Source organism: Callospermophilus lateralis, chromosome 13 (genome assembly GCF_048772815.1).
Source record: "Callospermophilus lateralis isolate mCalLat2 chromosome 13, mCalLat2.hap1, whole genome shotgun sequence".
NCBI classification, from domain to species: domain Eukaryota; kingdom Metazoa; phylum Chordata; class Mammalia; order Rodentia; family Sciuridae; genus Callospermophilus; species Callospermophilus lateralis.
The window spans coordinates 15,918,809-15,936,597 of record NC_135317.1 but is presented as its reverse complement, the minus strand read 5'-3'; the positions used below and the strand labels follow the sequence as shown (position 1 = coordinate 15,936,597).

General features: G+C 40.0%; 1 protein-coding gene across 1 annotated transcript in view; it reads right to left on the bottom strand.

Annotated features, from left to right (window-relative positions):
- Positions 1–17,789, bottom strand: part of Ryr2 (ryanodine receptor 2) — a 585,643-nt gene that overhangs the window by 417,306 nt on the left and 150,548 nt on the right. Inside the window, exon 2 of the mRNA XM_076832381.1 lies at positions 10,093–10,212. Coding sequence (XP_076688496.1) covers positions 10,093–10,212 — 120 coding nt within the window. The remainder of the gene's footprint in view (positions 1–10,092; positions 10,213–17,789) is intronic.

Below are 17,789 nucleotides of genomic sequence, written 5' to 3'. Positions count from 1 at the left end.
CCTGCTTCTACCACATGCAGTGCCCCAGTATCACTCCCCCCAGGAAGTGACATTTGTTATAGCCAATGAACCTACATTTGAACCTAAGTGGCAGCATCAGTGCATGTTTGAAATGCTAGCAAGATCATTTCTACATGATGTACAAGTCGTAACTAAACAAACAGTTTACATTCTAGCCCAATGTAATAATCTGTCCAAAAAACCCCAGGTATTCTTAAAGAGCATCCTGATCAATCAGATGAGTTATAAGTCTGAAGTTATCCTGCATAGACTAAATATTCACACACCATTAGGGTATTTTCCTTCAGCTAGAACTACCACCCATTTTTGTCTTCCTCTTAAAACATCAGCAAATAATAAATTATGTAACTAATATACAAAGACACTGACAAATGTATGCTTGTTGATAATTTATCTTCTTTTCAACACCATTGGTCTTCCTTTTGTCTTCATTTGCTTTCCTTCTGCACAAGAAAAATCCTATGAAAGCTAAAATAAATAAAGAAAATGATGCTAATATTTTCCTAGAATTGCACTTTGTTTTAATTCAAATTTAGTGGAAACACATTGAGAAACAAGATCTGATGTTTAACATGTTTTGTAAACTTTGTCTTTCAAGTGAGTCTTTCTTACATCATCTAGCATTTTTCTTATACTGACATTTTTATTATTCAGAAATTCTCACTTGAACAAGAAGAGCCATTCATCTGGAATAGCACAACTATTATGCATCATTAATATACTAGTACATTATTTATGGTGGTGAATAATATCCTGAGATGAGAAGTCACTGAAGATAAAATATTCTCTATCATGTCCCATGATGGCAAGAAATACTTTTAATTAAAATGAGGCCATAGAAATGGGAGGAAATGGTAAGAGGTCTTCACATGGCTGTGAAGAATTTCACATGGCCAACTTCCTTTCTGGAAGCCTAATAAAAATCAACTACATTGTTTTAACACACCGTGGCTATGAAATTGTCTCACAAATACAGAATCAGAACTTCTGATATCAAACAAGTCTTCAAGATCCTCCTGTGTTTCTGTCCTGAAACCACAAACACCAGAAAACTACACTAATCATAAGATCGTTAAACAAGATGGTGCTTCTGTTTAGTGTAATTTCCTTTTGTGGGAAGGGATACTATATGACTCTTGATGTATCTGTCACATTTGTACAAACAGTGCTTCCCAAACTTTCCCCCTAGGGAACCTGGTTTTCCATGAGCTTTGCGCTGCTGCATTCTACATTCTTTTCCAGTTTTGCAATTTTTCCTTCACTTTTAAATGTCTATGATAATCCTTTTAAAGGAACTTCAAAACTCTATATAGTCATCTAGTAGAATTTGGATTGGATTGAGCACAGCATCAGATACTGTTTTTGAAGTGTACATGGCCATGAGTTTTAGATACTCTGTAAAAGGTGAGATTCAACAGCACAGAGCCTCTCGGGAAATGGTCATTATTAACCACTGCTTGTTATCATCCACTGCACCTGGTCATCAACTTAAAAGCCAAATAAATTAATCCCAAGGAAACCATCAAACCAACTACAATCCTTCACAGAATTACGTAGGCAGTTATATTTAGTCCATTCTTCTTTTGATCGGTTGGTTTCAACTAACAGCCCCAAACCTTAAAAAGGGAGCTCAAATGAGTCTGGTTCATTTGAGTGTAGAAGAAAATCCACACAAAACATTTATCTTAAATTTGCTAACAAATTAGGCCTGAAATTAGAAAGATTTAACATCAACTATGAGTAATCTTTTAATGTTACTCAACTTAAAATCCCTAGAATAAACTGAACATTACCAAAGGAACATGAGATTAACCAGCAATTATCCCACTTATTCAAATATCTTACTGATCATAAAATGATTATAAGGGAAAAGGAGAGAGAACAGCCGTACTGTGCCACGCCCTGGCAGGGCCAGTTAGCAGACTTTGACAGCCAAGAGTGTGACTTTTCCACCTTAATGGCTGGTTAGAGCAAAGCCAGCCAGCCCAGGCCTCGTTCACATAGTCCTCGTGAGAGTCACCTGGCACACAGTGTGGACATTTACTTCTAGAAAGATGTGCCCAATAGGAAAATGGGGTTACAAAATGTTAACACCAGCCTCTCAGAATACAAACATATTATTTATTCTTCAGAATGAAATATTCATGATTTTATTCTATCATACTCTCCCAACTTTTATCAAATTTTAAAGAGCAGTAATGAAACCAATATAAATAAGGTAAAAATTATATTTCATATTTCAAGAGCAAAGGTCTCTGGGACTAAAGCATGATTTTCAATATAAAGACAAATATCTTCATGTAACCCTTTGATCCAATTTGAGCTTTAAAAACAAACCACAAAGAAAAACCAAAATCACTTAAATCTGCAGTCCTAATAAATGTATCAATTTAACACATACATGAAAAATTAGTTGATTAACACATGCACATGTAATTTAAGAATCATCAATAATGTTCCTGTTAAAAATGGCAAATATGAATAACACTCAAGTTTAATAACACTCAAGTTTAATAATAATCTAAGGCCAATCATATGTTAGCAAATGATTGGCCTTAGATTATTATTGGTCTATCTTAATGAAAGCTCGAGTTTTTGTGTGTGTTGTGTGTACTAAGTATCATTCCACACACATCTACATTCCAATATCTATGAAGCTGATATACTGAATATACAAAAGCTCCTGTTACTGATTTTTGTAATCTGTTTCTTCATGGATTTCTCTCATAAACCCATTTTCATAGTTCGTTCCTTGATTTTTTTTCTAGACCATTAGATAATCAAATTACTACTAGAAATAGTTTTACCTCTTCATCTCCAATATTGTGTGGGCTTGTGCTCCCAAACACACACCACACACACAGAACAGATAAGATATCCCTCCTGATTTACACCTGACCACCACTAGTGCTTCCCTTTAAGCAAAGTGCCCACTTTTTAAATGAAGTATGTGCCCTTTTACGTGCACCTCACTATGCACGTGTAACGTATTAAGTGGATATTATCAATTCCTCTTCCAGTATTTTTTAAATGTAAACAGAATTTGAATTTTGTCCAGTACCTTTTCCCATCTAAGGAAAAGTTTAAGAGATTTCTCTCTTCATTTCTGCTAATGCTGAGAATCATATTAATAGATTTACAACACGAAGCTACACCCTGGATTCCCAAACTTCACTGATTATGATAGAGATTTTAACACAACCCTGGTTTCTTTATTTAAAAAATATTTTATCTCAGATTTGTGGATCAATATGAAATTAATCTATAGAGTCTCTTTGCAAAATCATTTTTCAGATTTTGAAATCCATGTAATACTGGATAAACTTTGGAATAAACAAATCTTCCACATGATTGGCTTATGCTTTGGAATAATTTAAGTAGCACAGGTAAACAGGGGTTATTTAATGTGATGCATGACCTGTTGGAGAATTCTCACATTTCTTGGTAATCTGGAGTGTCTGCAGAAAATTTAATATTTCATGAACAATTTAAAATTCATTTGTATATAATTAGGCAAATGGCCCATGATTTAATTTCCTCTAGTTTAATCCATTATTCTTCCTTGACCCTTGTACTACAACACCCTTAATTCCTTATGTAACTTTTAATATCTGAACAACTGTCCCTTTTTTCTTTTTGACCAGTGGTTTATCCACTTTTTTCCCCAAAGAACCAAATTTTAAGATTAACTTATCTTTATTAATTCCCTCCTGCTTACTTTTGCTTTCTTTGTTGCCCTTTTTCTAGTTTTCTAATATTTTAATACTTTTTTACTTTTAATAATATATGTATTTAATTCTATAATTTAGCTGTATCTCACATGTTCTAAAATATCATGTATTTGTTATGATGCTCAAGAAACTCTTGGATTTTATTTTACATTTCTCCCTTCATCCAAGATGTATTCAATATTGTACTTTGTCATTTTAAGGTAGAAAAGTCTTTTTTTGCATTGGGTGGGGGGGGGAGTAGTTTTCAGGAGAAGTTGTGGGATTTTTGTTTAATTTCTAAATTTTATTCTTTTTCCAGTCATGTTCGTATTATTGTTACTCTGGAGTTTACAAAGGTTTTTTTTTTTTTTTTTTTTTTTTTGTGTGTGTGTGTGTGTGGCCTAAAATACGGTCACTATCTCTACTGCTACCTGTGCACTTTCAAGGAACTCACCTTCTGTTTCTGAGGTTCAGATGTTGACAGTTCTCAAAGATCAATCTCACGATCATGCTGAGCACCTCACTTTTTTTCTAGTTTAAGTGTGCTGTAGTTCTGTCTCTCCTTGCAACTCTCGAGTCTCTTCATAAAAGCGGTTTCTGTTATGAGCCATAACTACTGTCTTCATTGAGAGGTGAACCCTCTAGCATTATAAAATGTTGTCTCTCAAAGTCTTTAAGTTAAAAACTTGACAAAGATTCAGACAATGGCGTTCATTTTACTCACATTTCATGATACGAATCTGATATACTTTTCTATCCTTCAGTTTTGACCTTTCTGAATCCCCTTGTTTCAGTGTCAGGTTTAGCTTTGTTAGTGAAGCCTAAATTTTTTGTATTTTAATAGGTTAAGTCAAGCCCAATTACCATTATTTGCATGATCAATACAGTCTCAACTCTTATTGTTTAAACTCATTTTACTTTCAAAGACTAAATATATCATTTCACTTTATTTATAACGGTCTTGTTCATTGTGTTTACAACACTACATGTATTAAGTATGTGCCTCATCCATGGAATGAGGAAGTGAAGGTACAAATATCTTCTTGAGATACTAAATGTTGACTTCCCTAATACCAGTATCTTCAAATAACACCCTTAAGTCCTTATGTTTTTGGTTACTACCTTATCAGTTCTATGAGTAAAACTGAAACTAGCTCCTAATTCCTCACTTTACCCTTCTCTTCTAGCTGAAGTTCCACCATTTGTTTTTGTTCAGGACTCATAAGGTAATCGAAAAGTGGAAGGTAGTTGTTCTAAACTCTCCCCGTCCTCCTCTAACTTCTTGGTAGCTGGCCGACTGCAGCCTCAGAGCACAGAGACAGCTCCATCATGCTCTCTCCCACACCAAGGCTCTACAGCAAATTCCTATCCGATAGCTCACGGAAACACCATCTCTACTTGTGTCCACGTTCTTAATTGTTGGGGACCTTTGTTGACATATTCGAGAAGTTCAAGAAGATAATCCATTACTGTGTTTTCTTTTCGCAGAAAGCATGGTCATTAAAAAGGCAATATATATATATATATATATATATATATATATATATATATATATATATATATATTTATATTTTTATATATATATACATATATATTTTTATATATACATATATATTTTTATATATACACATATATTTATATATACATATATATTTATATATACATATATATTTTTATATATGTGTGTATATATATACATATATATAATATTTATTTTTTCCTTTAAAAAGTTCACCTCTGTACTACAACACTGCTTTGGTTCTGAGATTACTGCCTCAGGTGTGTCCCTGGCCCTCCCAATATGCGGTCTCAGGCAAGCGGGGCCCTACACAGTTCTTCCCTATTTTTGGAACTGAAGTTTTGAGATGAAACTTGATTCCCTGCTTTTGCAGGCAGATAACACTGGAATTTCTCTGTGCAGTCTGTGTAAGAAACGGTGCTCTGCGGTGAACTTTCATCAGCTGTCACTCATTGGCAGGCATGGCTTCCAGTGTTCCAAAAGACCCAGGAGCTCACCCTCCAATTTCTTACTTGGTTGATACACATGAAGAAGGAAATCCACGGACCAAACCATACAACTTACTGAAGAGCTGGAACACACTCCCAGATTTGCTAGTCCAGGGGTTTATATACCACTGGGTTCACTGCTATTGGTCCAAACTTATGCTAATTAGGGTTTGGAAACATTCTAATGCTATTGGTCAACTCTGGAATCCCAACGTCCAATCAGCTCTGCCTACTTCCATTTTCTCCCAGCAGGTCTAGGAAGTCCGCGCTGCGGCGGCTGCGCAGAGCAGGCTTCTGCAGCAGGCATAGGTAGGACGCCCTGCCTCGCCGCCAGGAGTGACAGGTCTGGACACCTCGGCTCTCAGCACCTCAGGACACCCAACGTGTGTGGTAGGCTCCACGCTGCAGGTCCTGCTTGCCTCCCGGAGTTCACTGCAGCTGCTCTGCTGCGCGGGAAACCAGGAGCCATGTCATTGTCACTGCACCTGACGTGTCCATCAGTGTCTTTCTCACTCTTCACTCCCTTTGGACTTCTAAAGGCTTTCACTTTTCCATCTTGTATTTCTTTGATGGCATTACCTGTATATACACTCTGGCATCCCATCAAGATCAGTCTCCACCGCTAAAATTAGGTTTTCTTTAATTTATAATTTACTCCTGTTATCTTTCTGCTATCTTCCAGTGTTATTACTCGTCTTATTTCAAGTTTATAATTTATGTTATTCTTTCATGTTGTCTCCAATTTTCTGAATTTCTTTTAACCTATTTTGAAACGTTAGTTTACAGCCTTAAGTTTGTTTATCTGGTAAAACTTTTTATTGCCTGTAGATATTGTTTCTGCACCTTACTCTTTTACATATATGTAAATTATATATAAAAACAATTATAATTATGTAAATGTATATAAATTGGACTACTGAACTTATATATTATGAATTATATCTGATTATATATAATTACGAGGCAATAAAGAAATGCCAAGTGGACAAATAAAAATTGAGGTGCCACATTCTGTTAATGGAGGCTGCCTAGCTGAGTTAGCTCTGGCCTTTGGAGCTCTTGACCCCATGGTTTTTCCTTAGGAGAAACAGGGTCTCTTCTTTATGAATTCTGTCAGTTCTGCCCCTCCCCCCTATGACTTTTGCCTGATCCTTTTCTATCCTTGCCTCTCCCCCCACCCATTACACACTCTATTCCCAACAATCCCCCCACCACCAGCAGGGCTTTGTCCTGGAAGGGAGCTTTATTTGGTTAGTTATGAAAGCCTAGAGGACCAAGACTGCTCCAGAAAGAACCTACCTGACCAGTCTCCCCACCCCCAACCCCACCATTTGCTTTAGATTATGTTTGTTCTGTGAGTCTGGGGTTTTACTGTGTTTGTGGCTGTGTCTGCTTATACATCGTAATTCAAAAAGACTAAGAACTCTGCCTCCCTGGTAACTTCTCATTTCTGACTTAATCTTTATTAATGACAAGGTCAGTTAGTCTCAAGGTCACTAATTCCTAAAAAATTAAGAAGCCCAACTTCTCGGTTCCAAAATACAGAGACAAAGATGAGAAGCTATTTATTACAAAGGCACATAGTAAATACCCATAGTTATGAATCAGGAGTTACTAATCTAAACATGTCCTCGGGTTTAAATGTTTCTATTTTCTCCGGACCATTGATACTGCAATTATGAACCATTCACTTGCAAGCAAAGATCAGTCTGAACAAGTAATGGTTAAATGGTTCTGTAGCTTGAGAATTCCTAGGACTGGTTCTGGGAGCATGTATATAATTTACAGTGTCTCACTAGTTATTGCCAATAATTATTCTGTTCTCCCTACATCTATGATAAATACAGGAGATGCTAATTTGAAAAAAAAATGTAAAGGCAACATTCCATTTTCAACAAATATCAAATCCAGATATGTCTGTGGGAAGTACAGCTCTACCCAGGTTTACATATTGAAAACATGAACTAAGATGTACACTTTTGACAGTTATTACAGAAAATTGAAAGTCTTAGAAGGAAATATATAATCAGCCTAAAGACTATTGGTTCCCTTTCAAAGTTAGTTATCCATTAAATTTTATTAGTTCAACACCACGTGCTTGGATAAAATATAAATGAGATGTCTGGCCCTCAGGGGTGCAGAAGGACATGTGGCCGGGGAGGGGTATCCCTGTGCACTCAGCACGGACAGCAGTGGAACCTTTCTCAAAAAATAAAAAGGACCAGGAAACGTGGCTCACTGGTAGACAAAGTTCAATTCCCGGTACTCAGGGAAAAAAAAAAAAAAAGAAATATGGTGTTCAGAAAAAGTAACCCAGAAGAGTGTGTCCAAAACAGGCTTTGGGGGACAAGCAGTGTTCCAGCAAGCAGAGAAGTATAGGAAGGGCATCCAAGTCAGGGGGCAAAAGGCAAAAGGAGATATGAGACAAACTGATGGGGGCAGGGGTGAGGGTTAGCAATCTAAGTGGCAAAGAGAAAAGAGCACCTGTATCATAAGAACTCTTAAACAACTGTTTTGTTTTTCTTGGCAATATCAGGGATTGAACCAACAGCCTTATTTTAAGTGTTCTACCCCTGAGTCAGATCCCCAGCCCATGTAAGAACTTTAAAAACAGCCTTATAATCCAGTTATCTGATGTCAAATGTCAATTTTCAGATAAATCAGAAATGTACAAGATAGCATGAAAATAAGAAGTGTTAAAATACTCAACCATTAAGTCATTAGAGGCAACTGCATGGTCAAGGGTCCTTGACAGGAACTAGGCAGTTTAAATGGATGACATCCTAAGTCAATGCTCAACTTGACCATGAGGTGATCACACCCACTGTGGAATCCAGGATGTCTTGTCTAGCTTTGCAAATGGGCTCTTTCATCAGGGAACTGGGAGAACAGCAACTACTACAATGTCCAATATAAAATAGAAGGCCAAAAAACAGATTAACTAAAGATATCGGCCTGCCTCTAGCCACCACAGAAATACCAGACACCACAGAGAAAATACCACAGTGGAATGATTAATAGCTTTTTAAGGAGTACTTTTCACAACCAAACCTGTCCCCATTAAGTTGTACAAAGGGAATGTCCTATTAAAAACCTTGTTAAACTAAAATAAATCTAAATAGGACTATAAGATGCATAATGTATTGCTAAAAACTAATATGATATTGTTATTTAGCATAAATTACTACAGTAAACCAAGGATATACATATACACATCGCTCATTATTTTACAGAACAACCAAAGGGATTCAGTGGCAGAGTACACCAAGGATGTGAAGCTCAAAGCCCCAGGCACAAACGTGAGAAGCCATGGCTGACCTGTTGCCTGGGGTCACCTTGAGCAGTTACGCACAGTCCTGGGCCTCTGCTAGCTCCCTTGTCTCATCTGCACAATGAGTACGAAGACAATGACAGCTCTTCTTACTGGGACAATTAGATGAGATCACACATGTCGAAGTACTGTGCAATCTACAACAGGCTAAACAAAAGTATTAAACTGACTGTTTTCTCCTTGATTTCCTACCCCGGAGATACCCTTGATTCCTCTCCTTCCCTTCCTCTGCACTGTCTGATCCATCAGCAAACCCAGTCTGTCCTCACAGCATGTTCCAGACCCACCCACATTTCTCCCCTGCCAACACTTCCAGGCAGAGGAAGAGCTGGAAGAGCCGCTCCCACCAGGCTGCAGCAAGCACCTCCCAAAGAGCCTCTGCTTCTCCTCTTGATCTCACTACAGCCTCAAGTCCATGTTGGAGCCAAAATAATCTTTAAAATGCTAAACCAAAAGCCACCACCCCATGACCTCCCTTCACACTAAAAAGAAACCTGAACTCCTTATCTTGGCCTGGAAGGCCTTCCATGGCTGGTCCCTTGGAGGCCTCAGCGGCTGCCACTAGCACTTTGTTCACGGTTCTGAAAACATTCTGCACGTGCACTCCTACCCACCTTGAGTTACCTGGTTCCTCCTTGTGGAAGGTTCCAAACTGAGAACTGTTCATTCTCTCACTTGATTCCAGGCTGTTCGAACGTCGCTATCTCAGAAAGGCCTTCCTGAAATACTCTGTACCAGGGCAAATCTTCTTCTGCTCCCCCTTTTTCTTTCTGACCCTAACCATTCAGAAATTCCATCCCCTATTTATTTTTCCACTACAATCAACTTCAAGGAGCAAAGACTTTGTCTGTACTTGTTCACAAGTTCCAGTTCTCTGTGTCCAGTAGAGGCTTACCTAAAAACTTCCATACTGAAGTGTGAAAGCATTTTTTAATTTTATGGGTTCCACAGAAAATAATACAGGGCTCGTAAAAGCCATGTGAAACGCGACAGTGGGAAAAGCCCTGAAAGGCTGCATCCTACCTTGGAATTGGAAGTGGACTCTAAGAAACAAAGTCTGTTGCCAAATCCTTCTGCTGCCAAACATAGTTTCTGTTGTTCTTTGTGGATGGTTGCGGTGCACTGCAGAACCACTTCATCATCCTGCAAAGGGGGAGAAAGGGAAGAAAAGGTGAGACTGGACACAATCATATCCAGAAAAACACGATTTTTTGTGCATTTAAAAAACCTGAGCCAAATGTTCACAACTGTCCAAAAATACAAAAATAAAAGTAGACTCAATTCCCAAAGCCCTTTTTATTTGGAAAAAGGTAACTGGGTGGAAGAGAATGGGGATTGCCATTCAGAGCAATCAATACTTTTCTTGCTGTTATTCCCAATTCCCACAGAGAATATGTGTGGGTAATAGTAAAATATAGGATTTTCCTGTTAGTACTCTTAAGCACAATTTTAATCATCAGAATCACCAAGAAGTTCTCTGACATATTTCTAGGATATCAAGTATCATCAAGAATGGGACGGATTCTGATAGCTGTGTAATGACATGTGTGCCTGCTAACACAGGGAGTAACTCAGTAACCAAATTTCTGGGTTCAGATTGACTGGAAAGTCTTAGCTCAACCATGCATTGACTACTTGATCATACTGGAAATGATCCTGGGCTGCTTAAAAATCTACAGAGAGGCCATTTATTAGTTCTATCCTCTGAAACACAACACTAGCTTCCAATTAATGAAGCAGGATTACAGGAAAAGCTGCACATGGGAAAGATGATCAAAGGGATGACAGTACAGACGGGCGCAAGTACTGCAAGAAGCACGGACCTAAGAGCTACCAGGATCCGATTCCCATCCTAACTCTGCTATATACTAGTGACACCACTCCTTGCCTCAGCTGGCCTACTGGTCCCTGCTGAGAAGCACATCAGAGCAGTGGGACAGGCCTGGGGGGGTTGGAGCATAGCTGGCAAGTACGGCCTAGGGCCTTGTGGAGCAGACATAGCAGGCCTAAGGGGAGGCGGGCCACTACCAGGTGAGCCGGGGCAAGTCTGTCCATCACCCAGCCTCACCCAGCCACAGCCCAGCCTGCACACAGCCGAGATACCACTGCAGAAGCCACACCACGCTGCAGCTGCAGTGGAGACACCCACTGCGCATGTGCAATCAGTGACTTCAAGCTCCCCCATCCCCAAACTGGGAAAAAATGCAAATAAGGCAAATGTAAATGAAACTCAGAGCTAACCAATAGCGTTAGTACATTCCAAGCTCTAATTAGCATAAGCTTAGACCAATAGCATTGGTACTGTTTTCAAACCCTAATGAGCGTAAGTTTAGACCAATCCCAGTGATCCAGGTGCTACAGGAACCCCCGGACAATACTGCTGTGGTGGAGAAAACCTGCTATGGAGCCTGCCAGAATTCTGTTCTTGTTCTTCAGAAAATCCCAGGGTTACACATAAACATCATCCTGATCTGCGGAGCCCATGCTTCAAATTCACAAGATAGGAAGCTAGAAGAAGAAATTCACAACGAGTTGCGGGGGTCTCCCACAACTCTGGAGGCCAGGGCCTGCCATTAAGAGCTGCCACACTTTTTAGGCCAGGGCCTGCCATTAAGAGCTGCCACACTTTTTAGCTGCAGGTACCTGCAGGTTGTAGGACCCCACCTGTCAGAAGCAGAGAATTGAAGTTCATCTCAAAACTCTGGTTTCACTAGGTTGCATGATCTAGGCAAGGAAACTAATCTCTAAAGTGATCATGAGATAGAAAGTACTTAAGACAATGAGATGCAGATCGCACTAAATAGACACTAAATAAATGGGAGATGTAGCTGTATGTTAACAAAAGCTCTCACTTTAATAGGTTCCAAATAGCAAGTGCCTAAGATATTTAGCCAACTGTATTTTGAGATTTCAAACGCAAAGACTTATAAGGAAATAAATATATTCAATCAAACCTTTTAATGAGATTCAAAATATTAATGGACACAAGTATAACCAGAGGCTGCCTTCATCAAGACAGAATAGCAGAGTGAAAGTGACATGACGAGATGGAATTAATCTTAAAAAGCAGAAAATAAGCTTTTTTAACTCTAGAAAAAAGCCACGTTAGAAAAGTGACTCTCATTTGCATTTAAAACCCTTGTGATCCTGTGTATTTTGCTTTTATTTTCCTTACAGTAGCTGCAGTACTTCATAGTGCCCTTACAGCACCAGCCACAGGCAAAGCCCAGTGTTCAACAGCCACCTCCTAATTTTCCCTCCAGATGCTCATTAATTCTCAGTGAACATTCATTTTATTTGAAAAGTCATTTGCTTAAAAAAAAGGAGCCTGATTTTCATATAAATACATATGAATGAAAATTCATGCTTAGCATGGCCATAATAATAAAAAAAATCACAAAGTACTTTATGTAATCTGCAAGCTAAAGACAAATGATGTTTCTCCAATGTATAGTGTAACAAGAAAGAAAAAGATGCTGGTGTGTTTGGTGCCTTACCACATCCCCAGGGGCGTATCTGCTATCTCGCTGGCCCTGTGGAACCAGCTCTGACACATAAATGACACTCTCCAGTTAAAGACTCTTTCTTTTTCGGATGCTGGAGACAATAATTATTTTAATGTACTAATTAAGGAGAGCTTGGGAATAAGAGGACAGCAAGTGGGGGTGGGGGGGTGAAAGCAGACCATAAACCTGGGGGACAAACGTCTGAGCAGTGCTGCTAAGTAAGCTTTGCACAAGAGAAACACACTGGATTTCCCAGAAGCATGCTGTGCCTGCCTCGGCTCTCACTCATTTAATCCTCCCTGTCCCCTGGGACACAAAGGCACCCACACACACACAGATGAGGAAAGCCAGGCTCAGAGTCACTGCTTGCTAAGAGGGTTTATCCTGTGTGTTTCCAGGAACCAGATCATTAAACCTGCTCTGAAAGTCATTAGCCCCTAGCTGCTGCCTGGGTTGATTTTTACCATGTTTGTCATGTGTGGGAGTGCATTTCAACCTTGAACATGCATCCTGCATCCCACAGATCTTTCCAGAACACACTTTCTGATTCTGTAGGTCTTGGGTGGGACTAAGGCTATATTTCTAATGAATGCTCAAGAACAAGGGCCACACTCTGAGGCTCTAGGATGCAAAAATGGGTCCCAGAAAGGATGTGGCTCCCAATAGATAGAAGTAGCCCTTACAGGAGTGTGGAAAGCATCAAGAAGAGCTGAATATTAAAATGAGTCTGCTGGGGACATAGATCAGTGGTAGAGCACTTGCTTAGCATGGGCTAGGCTCTGGGTTCAGTCCCTAGTACCATACTTTGGACAAGATCAGCTTGTGTGGAAATGCTTATCAATTTCAAGTAAATTCCAATTACATAAATAATTGAATTGAAAGACATTAAACCACCCCATCAAATTTGGGGAATTTTGAGACAGATCAAAGTTGCCGAGTCTGGCCTTGAACTTGCAATCATCCTGACTCACTTATTCAGTTTCCCTTCAACCTAATGCCTTAATGTCGCCTACAGAGGGGTTGTCAAAGGCCCAACACTACATCTAGGCGATCCCTGCTCAGCCAAAGAGACAGGCTACAGTCAGAACCTTGAGTCATGGTTCAGCTTCCAATGGCAGAATTTACCTGACGTGACCTGGGAGGTAAGGAGCGTCTGCTCCTTTACCTGGGAGCACTTTTATGTTACATTTCAGTAAATGAAAAGTTCCCTTTTGACACAATATAATAAATCCCAAATGCCTGCTGGACCAAACACCAAAACACAAACCACCCCCAGGTCCCTTTAATTAGCTTCTCTCACCTCCAAGCAGACTCTCCAGAATGATTGCCCTTGGACAGCACGCAGACCTCGCATTTCAGAGGTTGTCCTAAGTTGGGTTTTCCTCTTTACTGGGACCCACATGTGGTGAATCTGGGTATTGTTAACACATATATGATGCACATGGGGATCACATTCTAAGATCAACACTGCCTAACACTGACGAGATCCAGGAACAGCACTGCTCAGTTAAGAGAATACAGATGTAGTTAAGGTACATCTTGGTAAGTTGTATGTCCTCTTCTGAATTAGCTTTTGCTACCTGGCTTCAGGTGCCATCTCCTGATTCACAGTAGGGGGTGAGGGATACTGGGGATTTAACCCAGAGGCAATTTACCACTGAGCCACATCCCCAGCCCATTTTGAGAGAGTGTCTCAATAAGTTGCTGAAGCTGGCCTTGACCTTGCAATCCTCCTGCCTCAGCCTCCCAAGTAGCTGGGATTACAAGCATGCACTACCATACTCAGCCCCAATTCACATTTCTTGCTTTCACATCTGGTGGCGTGTGCCAGTGGAGCATCTAAGGCTTGTGTATACATGGTCCCCATCATTCTTACCTTGGGGAAGTGGAAAATGCCCTTCAATATTCACCCTTCACTCTCCTTTGTTTTTTGAGTTCCTGCTTCTCATGCTCTAGTCCCTCACTAGGACAACACATTTAGACTTGGTTCACAAGAAATCAGATCCAAACCCAAAATTCTACAAGAATAGATTCTACTCAGATTGTTATTTTGCCTTTTAAATTTTCAAAACCTGTAATTAACCATAAATGACCAGCCTGATGATGCGTGCTAGTACTGGAACATGGAGCATGCACATCAGGCGAGTTCTTTGTCTTGCAAATTCCAAATGAAATCCACAGGCACAGGACAGGGTAAGAGCAAAGTAACAGGATTAGCTTAATAGACAGAAACCAGAACTCCCATAGAGGGGCCCAGAGAGCGATGCCAATGGCTGTCTGTTGCCTAGGGGTTTTTAAGGGTGTATCTGATAGCCCAGAGCAGGTGTTTGGTGGGGTTAGAGATGCTGGCATGGACCAGCCAAGCTTTTTATTTATCTTTTGAATCTTAATTCAGGCCTCCTTTCAGGCATGAGCCTCCCCTGGTACACCAGGCTAGGCCAATTCTTTTGTCTTGTGTTCCTGCACCACTGTATTCTGTTAATTTACTTGGTTGGTCATTATGCACTCATTTATGTGCTCAGTGATGTCTGATTATTGAATCTACTTTTTTTCTTAGAACTATAGCCCCAGAATCTAGCAGACTTTCAGCACACAAGAGAGCCTCCATAAGTAATAGTGGAATGAACGAATAAAATAACAAATGGAACCACCACATGACCCAGCTACACCACTCCTTGGCATTAATTCTAGAGAATTCAAGTCAGAACACTCCGGTGATGCATGCATACCCACGTTCACTGTAGCACAATTAGCAATAGCCGAACTATGGGACCAGGTTAGGTGAATGGACAAAGAAAATGTGGTATATATCATGGAGTTTTATTCAGCCACAAAAAACAACAAAGTGATATCGTTTGTAGGAAAATGAATAGAACTTGAGAATATTCCGTTAAATGAAATAAGCCAGACTCAAATAAACCAGGCTCATATATTTTCTCTTTTGTGGAAAGTAGAAGGTTGGTGGAGGGGTAGGATCTCTTGAAAATAGAAGACCAGTAGAATAGAGAAAGAGGAATGGGAGGCCCTGGAGAGGGATGGGAAGGGACCTGGGGGTGACATACGCAGGGGTTCTGTCCTCTGTTGTAACCAGTGAATATCAAACAGAAGGTATTCAACCTCTTCACACTAATACCTTGAAGTCTTTAGCATTCAGGGATGTGTTCATTTACTGCCCCCAGTACCTCCCACTGCAGTTCCCTACCAACTTCCCAAAAGATTTCTAACACAAGGAACAGACTTCATCAACCACAAAAGTGTAAGTTACTCTCAGGTAGGAAATGCCCCTTTCCATTCACACAGAGCACATTCCGCCCCTCTGCACATCCCCTGGTCTTAGCAGCTGTGTGAGAGCAGAGATGAGGTCAGGCACACTCTCTGGTACATCTCCATTGCCTAACACTGAACCTGGCAAAATTAATGTACTGCTGAAGTGACTGCAGATCCCAGTCTACCTGTGATTGTCCACAACACGTGCCTTCATGCTGATGGATGAGTCTCCTTGTAGAATTGCCAAGGTAAGAGTCTATTTAATTTCCAATTAAAGCTAGTATTGTATGACCCCAATAAGTGATTTCATGGTTTCATGGAGCCAAGAAATAGGCTTGGTAATTTTCTTCCAAAATTGCCCTATCTGTCAGAACTGTGACAAATGTTTCACATATCATAAACATCCACAGCATCAATATAAAGCCCAACTGGATCACTGAAAAAGGCAAGTGGCCCCTTGTGTTTCCTTATTTCCACATAAGCATAGTAAAACTTTTATTACAACAATGCTGTTTGCATACAAAATCTAAGCCAATCATTCATCTTATACTCTTCAAAGCTCTTGAGAAACTCTTAAGAACTCTGGCCATTACAAAACCCCTCACATCATGCCGACTACTTATTATGCTTGCATTCCAAAAGGTTAATTCACATTTACTAAATGTACCTGGTGTGCTCCCTGAGTTATGTCATGAGAACTGTTCCAGGGTTAGCCTTAACTTTAAAAGCTATTTGTCGGGCTGGGGTTATGGCTCAGTGGTAGCGCGCTCGCCTAACATGCATGAGGCACTGGGTTCGATCCTCAGCACCACATAAATATAAGTAAAGGTATTGTGCCCATCTACAACTAAAAAATAAACACATATTTTTAAAAAGCCATTTGTCCAGAAGGTGAGATTCCATTCCATAGAAACCAGGTGCCCAATGGGTATAAATGATTTAGTAAAAACCTAAGGCAATCATATCATCCATCTTAGATCACTGCACATAGTAAATGCTCAAAAGACACGGTGTGGTTTGAATTCCTTCTGTTGTATACTTCCTGTGACTTTAAAACCACTTAGAATAGAAGTCTAATATTTATGGGGAGAAAGAGCTAGAATACTGTATTCAGGCAGTTTTGTGATGAGTAAATAAGACGTAATTTCTATAACAAATGTTGCCAAGTGTGCTGAAATAATACAGCATGAAAAATAATTCTCCAATGACAACAGCAGCAGCTTCTTCCAAATATTCACCCATCATTTAACAGATACTTGCTCGGGATACAACATGTGCTAAGAAACGTTCTAAGTGCTTGAGATAAATCGTCAAATAAACCAAAGATCCCCAAACTCATTAGGCTTATGTGCTGGCAAGCGATGAAACCCAATAAACACAAATGTAATAAATTTATAATTATGTTGATGTTATGAAGATGAAAAGTTCTAAGAAACAAAACAAAAACAGAACACAAGCATCAAAAGCTGTATCGGTTAGAGACAGAAGGTTTGACTAGAACCGTCAGGACCTCATAGAGGGGGTGACTTGTGAGCAAGGACATGGAAGGAAGAGCAAGAAGCCTCCTGGGGAGAAGGAAGGCTGGGGAAAGCCCCCAAGGCCCTGTAGTCTTAGCTACAGAAAGAACTAGAAGGAGCCGGGATGGAGCTCACCAGTTCAGTGTGTGCCTAGCACTTGTGGGTCCTGGGTTGAGCTCCCATCTCCAAAAGGAAATAAAACAAGCAGGAAAGAACTTTGTAGCTACAGCAGAGCAGGCCAGGGAGAGGATGGTAGTTTATAATGCAATGAGGTTGGCATGAAAGCCCTCTAAGTCAGCATAAGCTCTTCAGCTTGTACTGGGGAAAATGGAGAACCACTGGGCCACGCCCACAGTGTGGAGCGCAGTGTGAACTAGGGGTAACTGCAACCAGCCACGGGGGAGATGGTGGTTTAGACTAGGTGGGAGCA